Source organism: Amaranthus tricolor, chromosome 6, assembly GCF_026212465.1.
Source record: "Amaranthus tricolor cultivar Red isolate AtriRed21 chromosome 6, ASM2621246v1, whole genome shotgun sequence".
Classification (NCBI taxonomy): Eukaryota; Viridiplantae; Streptophyta; class Magnoliopsida; order Caryophyllales; family Amaranthaceae; genus Amaranthus; species Amaranthus tricolor.
Genome location: NC_080052.1, coordinates 25605373 through 25613501, shown reverse-complemented (window position 1 = coordinate 25613501; position 8129 = coordinate 25605373). Strand labels below are relative to the sequence as shown.

Sequence of the window (8129 nt, the reverse complement as noted above, 5' to 3'; positions counted from 1 at the left end):
TACTTGGTAATTAAATAACTATGATTCAAGTTATATATAAACCTATTTGAACTAATCTTATGTTCATGTGTAAGTATGGGAAACAATTTATCTATGAACTAAGTCTTCATTAGTCCAATGATTATCCTTAAGTAAAGTTTTTAACTGGTTTTGGAAGTTTGTTCTTGCTATCCAGCCAAGTCTTGCAATAAGACCACTCCTCAAGATACCTGAAGTTCCTGTAAAATTAACAAGGATTAGCAGGGCTCATAACGGTTTTCCGCGGACCTACTTTAACACCCAAGTTAGTGTTTATATGAGATGAAATTGCCTAACAAGTCCTTCCAAGTACACAGTGGCAACAAGGTAGATTATTGTTTAGGGCTTCTTTAGCGTGAGGCTTTTGTAATACTTATTAATTACATCTTTGTCTTTTTCAATAAATATTCTTAAATATTCTTAGATGTTCTTTTCAAGATCAATGAGATTTAATGAAATAATTTTTATTCGATACTCAAGTATCAATTGTTCTTGAGATTATGTTCTGGTTGTCTTTTTCTTTGTAGAAATAAAGTTACCTTATTAATGGCGTATCTTGGAGTATTTATAACCCATCATTGAGCCGTATGAAATGTTCCAAAATGCCAATTAATAGATATCCTCAACCATCCCAAAAATACTGGATTATTTAGGTTGCAACATCTCTTAACGTGTCAAATCTTTATCTTGCCTTTTAACAGTGCATTTAATTCCTTAATCAATGTTTACTTCCTCAGTGCCTGACATGTATCCCATTACTGGAGAGGTAGCCTCTTTGCGTTCCACACGTGTGAGATATGTTTTGTAGATATACTTATTAAACAACTTTCGATTAATTACACTATCATTTTGTCTCACTTGTATTTCCTTTCCAGTCAAACAATTCTATTTGTTCCCATAATTTTTAGCCAAACCACCTCTTCTGAATTATTGACTAATTTATTCTTTCTAGATAGTTTTCTCCCAGAACTTAAAAATTTGATTTTGACACACATATCTTATGAATGCATAATATCTAGAGTGCTCAAATTAGTTGATCATTATCGAACCCATTAAGATCAAACTAAAAGTTAATGACTAAATCAGCACCCAATAACTATGTATGCTCGTTCACAAACATTCTTATCTTAATATCGTATTAGATTAATCTACTTATAGAACGATACACCCTACATAATTATTGATTACCATAGATTACAATGTGATTAAGATTAGGGAAATTGAGGTAATATGGTACATTAAAAATAGAATATGCAAAGTAATAAATCATGCTAGATTTGGTTAGGTTTATTCTTTAAAAAGCTTAAAAGGCGATTATCACTCAATCTAGAGTTATAGGCAGAATTTTTGTATTCCCTCCATGTGAACTCCTCGTACAAACTTTCTTCATTAGGTTGCATAATGCAAGGTAAAGGTGATATCTTTTCACTTAATGGTGGGCCCGCAAAGAAGATCATTGATATTCTTGATTTCTTGTTGTCAGCCAATACTCTGTGTTTCACACTCTTAAATCTTCCATTAGTCATCACCTGCATCCATTAACCATTAATTAATTATACTTTAATCATAAATTTTTGTGTGAGACTGTTTTCAATGTGAAACGCGTTTTATACTAATTAACTAATATAAATATGAAGAACGCAAAATATGAACTTTTTGTTTTGAGATGTATCATTGTGAGACACGTCATAGAAGGACTAAATAACTCAACTAATCATCAACATCATCAACTTTTCAATGAGTTTCGCTCAAGGTAGGGTTTGGAGAGATTGGAAAAGAAGGTAGATGCGAAAGAGAAAACACAAAACATGTAAACACAACACCATCCATCCAGGAAGACAAAATTGACCAAACGGCAAGCAGACACACAACACTAAAAAAATTAATGAGACTCAAGTACACGAATTTGGCCTCTCCAACTTTTTCTATCCCAAGTCAAGTCCTCTGAAAGGTACGGCAAATTAAAAAGAAAATAAAATATGAGTTTTTTTAAAGGCGTTTTACTAAAAGAAATCTCTCACAAGAGTTAGACTTATTTTAATCGAAGAGTAAATACGGTTTTTTTTTTTTATTTTCTCCACATGTCCAATAACAAAAATCAATTGCATTTGACTAAATTAATATTTTTATGTGGATCCATTATTGTTAGCCTAAAAGATTGAATCTTGTGACGTGGGTAAATAAGTACACACAAATGGATAGGATAGGATCGTATAACTTTAAGCCAAATCCTTATTCAGTTTCTGATTGTACTTGTCTTAATCCATAATAGATTCACCATTGGTTAATTTTAAATGCCTACTTTTTACCTTTTCTCTTTGTTGTTATCCTTAACATGTCAACTCATCATTCAAATAATGGACGGTTCATTCCGGCGCAAGGTACTCTATGATCATTGTTAGCTGTTTAAGCAGTTCTAGTTATGGTAAAAATAGTTATATAATTACATCAATTAGATATATAGTTGCAGTAGTTAATATTGTTTGATAAAATTAGCGATTAAGATAATAGTTGAAATATAATTTATAGAGAAAAAAAATTAAAAATATCTTAAATGCTAAATTGTATAGTTTTGAAAATATCAACCTGCACACCATTAAATACTAATTAAATTGCTACTTTGTTGAAAAATTTTATAAAGTTGCGTTTTTATCTTTTTGAACTACCAATAACTACTTAAGCTGTTCCTACACTAAACACGCCTGAAATAGAAAAATATCTAATTATGTCATAAGTCAACATTTTTTATGGACAAATTTTTATATAAACTTGGCCCAAATATAAAAAATAATGTGAATTATTTTGAAGGTGAATTGTGATGAGAAAGCTTTGAAGTATGTTATTCTATTTGTTATTCAACTATTCTATACTTCTATAGTTCTATTATTTATAGATTTTTGACACATTTGTAAATTTTTGTATCAATATTTACATGTTAAGTACTCCTTTTTGTGTTATTGAATTTGCATTATTTTTCATTTTGGTCCATCTTACTTAATTTATATTATTTTTATTTTTGGATAATTACTTATTATTTTCTTTTAATCTCATCCATACATTTTAAATTTCTTTTAATTTCATCCATACAATTCATTCTCTCTTTTCATTTATTACTATTTTCTTAAAACTTATATACTTCTTTTTTAATGCAAATCAAAGAGAACATATGACTATATTATTTTATTTGTTTTATTAGTTTTTGTCCTATGTTCTTCCACTTGCTCCCTTGGTATCATATTCTCGTTTCTCCTTATCTCAACTATATTCTCTCTTGCACTTAGAATATTGCTTCTTTTGTTAAAATGAGTTTGCTATATTTTTTTACTATTCATTCAATTTTTTTTTATTTTACATCACTATTTTTCTGATTTACATCCCTCTTTATTTTAAAAGTTTATGTAAATTAATAAGAATAGAGAGAATATTGATTATTCTACTACTCATTATTATCTTTCTTGATTTCACTTATAAAATATTTTCTCATATATATATATATATATATATATATATATATATATATATATATATATAAATTTTAGTGTTACAATAATTAGACCGACCACCAGATTAATCAAAACTTACTAGTCATTATCACACTCCCTAGTCCCTACACCTTGCAATCACTATTCCACCTTACAATCTATGTTCTTCTAAACCGAATGTCTTACGAGTTTGACTATGCTTTTTTTCTTGTTCTTTTTTATTTATTCTATTTTTATATTATATCTTCCAAACAAAACTCAAATTGTGATAGAATATCACACTTCATCTGTTTTGAAATACTCGTTAAATTATAGTTATTAATGTTATTCATCGTTCAAATTTATTTTATATATTACGGCAATGTGTAAGAAAAAATGTAGTCAAGTGAAATCTTATTTGAATTGAGTTATTGCATACTTTCATAACATTAGCTTTTTATAATTTTTAGATGTACATAGTTCAATAAGTATATGATCAAAATAAGACATTAAATTGTGTAAAAATCAAAAGTAAGTATAATCAAATGAAGGAAGTACAATGTTATAAATAAAATGTCTCCAGGTTTTTATTTATTTCGGATTATTATAATCAGTTACAAAGACCTCTAGTTAAAATCTTTAGTACGTAACTTTCATAAGAAAAATAAAAAAAAACTTTTCATCTTTTTGAGTTTGTAATATATACTCTCTAATTCAGAGAAAATGTAAATTTTTTTTAGGTTAATTCACCTCAATCATCTCATTTCTATTTTTATCAATGATTTTTAACACGTGTATACACCTTATTGTTGTGATCAATTTTTTAATTTATACATGTATACACCTTTTTGTAGTGGTTGACTAGTTGTCCCCTTCTAATTGAGGAGGTCTTAGTAAATAACGGTGATTTGTGAAGTTAACAAATCATCCTTATTTGATATGATTTGATAGGGTGTGAATTTTACAATTTCAATATACCTTTTTGATTTTGTTTCTTTTATTATTATTTTTTTGTGCTTTTGTGGTGATTATTTAGAAATTATTGCTCCTAATTTGTAGATGTAGACATTTTTATTGTAATCTCCTTCTTATCTTAATATTTGTGCAAATCACAATTGAATTGGAGAGAATAATATTTATATATCTAAGATCTTTTTGAGTCATATTAATTCAATCAAAAGCTTAATCTAATGATAAAAGGTCATAAGATATATTATATACTCTAACACGCTCCATCACAAGAGAGCCCTTTGGGTTAAATGCAACACAAACCCTTCTCATAACTAACTTCTTGTTAATCGCTCTGTTATCATATCAAGAAACCAACTCAATTTAAATTAAGCTAATGACTAAGATCGCTTTGATACCATAACAAATATAATAAAACAGAGAAAGTATAATCTAATAAGAATGCAAATTCAAAGTGACATAGTAAAATGGTAAGTTTTTAGTTGATGTGATAGTGGGCGAAAATAGAAGGTAGGTAGTAAAAAAGAAGGTTTACCTGCAAAGAGTCGCCAACAAGAATGAAAAAGGAGTTTTGATCGGGTGGAACAGAGACCCAACTTCCATCATGTAGACAGATTTGTAAGCCTGGTGTGTCATTTGATCTAAGTATTGATAATATTTGAGGATCTGTATGTTCTCCAAAACCCACCATATTTTTACCATTTAAACTTAAAGTAGCTTCCTCTGGTCTTGGTGGATAATGGTTTAGCCTAATATATGAGTCACTTTTTTCATCTTTTATCATTTTACTTATTATATTTTTCTCTTCTTTTCTTGCATTTAATCCTTCTGCTATCATTTCCAATATTTGCACCCCCATTTTCTTCACTTTTGTTAAATAATTCATTATTGCATACCTGCACATTTTAACCATTGTTAATAAACTTTTACAACAATAACAATGTCAGAGTTTTAATCTCAGTGTAAACTTCGTTTATAAGTGCTAATCGCCTAGTCGGTAGGTTAGTGCCAACGTATTCATTAAAACTAGTCATATCCACTCATAATGAACTAAATATATAAATATACTAAATTAGGAGTATAATAATAATGTTAATAGTGATGATTATTATTTTTATTTTGCAAACGTACGTCCTCGTCTCTTGGGAGTGTTTGTCAATAGAATATAAATCAATTTAAATAGAAATAGTAAATTAAATAATGTAATTTGACTAATTGACATTTCTTTTTGGATTTACCATATTTATAAATTTGCATTTTTGAAAAATTTATATATTGATAGATGCAATAAATTACAATTATTCCAATTATACTATTATATATAAATTTACTGTTAAAAAATCATACTAGGAAATATATGATGTATTGTGTAGAACACTATATAATGTACGATAAATTATCAAAATTACACTGTAATATATATAATGTACATGTTTAAAAAGTATACTGCGAAATGTGTGATGTACTATGTAGAAAATTATGATGCATAATAAATTACATTTATTCTAATTATACTGCAATTTAGGAAATTACTGGAAGTACATAATTGCCCTTTTCTCCAACAATTGTTTTTTAAAATTGAAATGACATAAAATTTATTTAATAGATCATTAAAGTCAATCATTTACTTATTAGACTACCATAATTAGAATTTCAAAATTTAGGAAAAAAGTCAAGAATATTGAACCGGATGGCAATTTGGCATCAAATAAATGAATGCAAAAAAGTAACTAGTTGTAATCAGTTTGTATGCAATCAACTAAAAACATTGTCTGATTTTCGATAATGCAATTATTCCTTTTCAAAAATGTATGAACACTTTAATGAAAAAATTACAATATAAATAGTCTAAAATTTAATATTTTAATTAGTCTAAAATTTTATTAAAATATTAACGTATTTAAAAATTCGTGCATTACACGAGTTTCTATTCTAGTATATTATATTATTAGGGCTATTCTTGTGTCGTCACAGGGTGAGACGACTTTAAAAAAAAGAAATCTATAAGCTAAAATATCTATTATTGAATTTTTTAACTCAATTATGGAGTATATCTTACGGTGAGACCGTCTCATACAAGAATTTGTGATATTATTTTTACGTTTTATTTAAAATGTGATTTATTTTTAAAACATATTAATATTCTGATCAACTAATATGCTTTAGGCTTTAGCTTTTGTCTTATTATTATGATATCAATAATTTGGTTACTTGAATTTTGAGGTAGTTTAGTAAGGATAATTAGAATTTTGCATATATATGGAAGTCAATCTTGACATCATTTTGAAAAAAGTACAAGTCATTTAATGAAATGCTAATAATAATTGGTGCTCATGTCGGTTAATCTTATCAAAATTTTAACACTCAAAAAAACGTGAAAAATAAAACAATTTTTTTTTATTTCAATTTGCTTCCATCATTACATTTAATGTATTATTTTAATTTTTTTATGTTAAATTAACATTATAAATATATACTTATATTTTATCATAATCATAAAATCCAATATAAAAAATACAAAAACTTGGACGAGAGGTTTATTATGAGACCATCAATTTGGGCCAACTCAATTCGCACATAACATTTTAATTTTTTGGGTATTTATCAATTTTAATTTTTGAAAATTGATAAATTGGGTCCGTTCAAATTAACAGTCTCATTATAAAGCCATACTCTCGTCTAAGACCAGCGGTATAAAAAATAAGATAAATATTGATAATAGGTGTAGCATTGCAAGTATTTTTAATACGTAAATTTCTTTTATTCTCTCAACCTATTTGGAACCCGAATAGTACATTAAAAAACAGAGGAAGAGCAGAGAAATAAAATTAAAAAAAAAAAGAGTACAAAAAAACAAGAGAAATAAACCTGAGAAGATCAGGATTATGAGGATAAATGGAGACAGAAATTTGAGAAATAAAGTCAGGTGAAGCAGAAAGAAGAAGGTATTCAACCCATCCAACGTCGCCGTTTCGACCAATATGTTTATTACCATAACCAAAAGGATTAGCAACTCCTGCACTTTCCTTATTTAGTAAAGGTAAACTAAAGAATTTACAAGCTTCATCCTCTAATTGAGACATAATTTGAATGGGAATTCCATGATTTTCAACTTTAAAGAACCCAAATTCTTGACAAGCATTAACAAGCATTGATTTTGCATTAGACTTTGATAAGTCTATTGTGGGGATTATATTTTGGGGAATGTTTGGGTTTATGGTGTTGGGTTTGCATGTTTTGATGAATTGCTCTAATGCAACTTGAGATAAAACTACCATTTTTTTAATTTTTTTTTTCGTTTTTGAGGAAAAAAAAAGGTTTTGAGAGAGGATGTATGGATAAACTGGAGTATTGGATTGATGGAGAAATGAGATTGTTTGGTGTTGTTTATTTATATTGACAAATAGGGGAAGATTGAGAAAGATAGATGCATGATAAAGTAGGGGGAATGAGAGACTAAAGGTCTTCTCGTAATTAGAGCTACCTTTTATATGATACTGTTTTTTCGTAACATAATCTCAAATAAGTAGCTTATATTCTCATAAGCTTGTATGAGATGAGCTATTTAATATATGTATGAGACAATCTCTTAGTAAGATCGTCTCATACAATAATAAGTGGAAGAATTATGCCCAATATAGATTTAAAATCTTGACTTTTTCATTTTATTATTATAAAATA

The 8129-nt window shown here is 27.6% G+C and overlaps 1 protein-coding gene across 1 annotated transcript; it reads right to left on the bottom strand.

Annotated features, from left to right (window-relative positions):
- Positions 1–1109: 1109 nt before the first annotated feature.
- On the bottom strand, positions 1110–7877 carry LOC130814483 (gibberellin 2-beta-dioxygenase-like). The gene is made up of 3 exons (XM_057680563.1): positions 7317–7877; positions 4984–5344; positions 1110–1547 (listed from the first exon to the last, which is right to left on the bottom strand). Exons 1-3 carry the CDS (start codon positions 7724–7726, stop codon positions 1290–1292), a joined length of 1029 nt encoding a protein of 342 aa, XP_057536546.1. The 5' UTR covers positions 7727–7877; the 3' UTR covers positions 1110–1289.
- Positions 7878–8129: the final 252 nt, after the last annotated feature.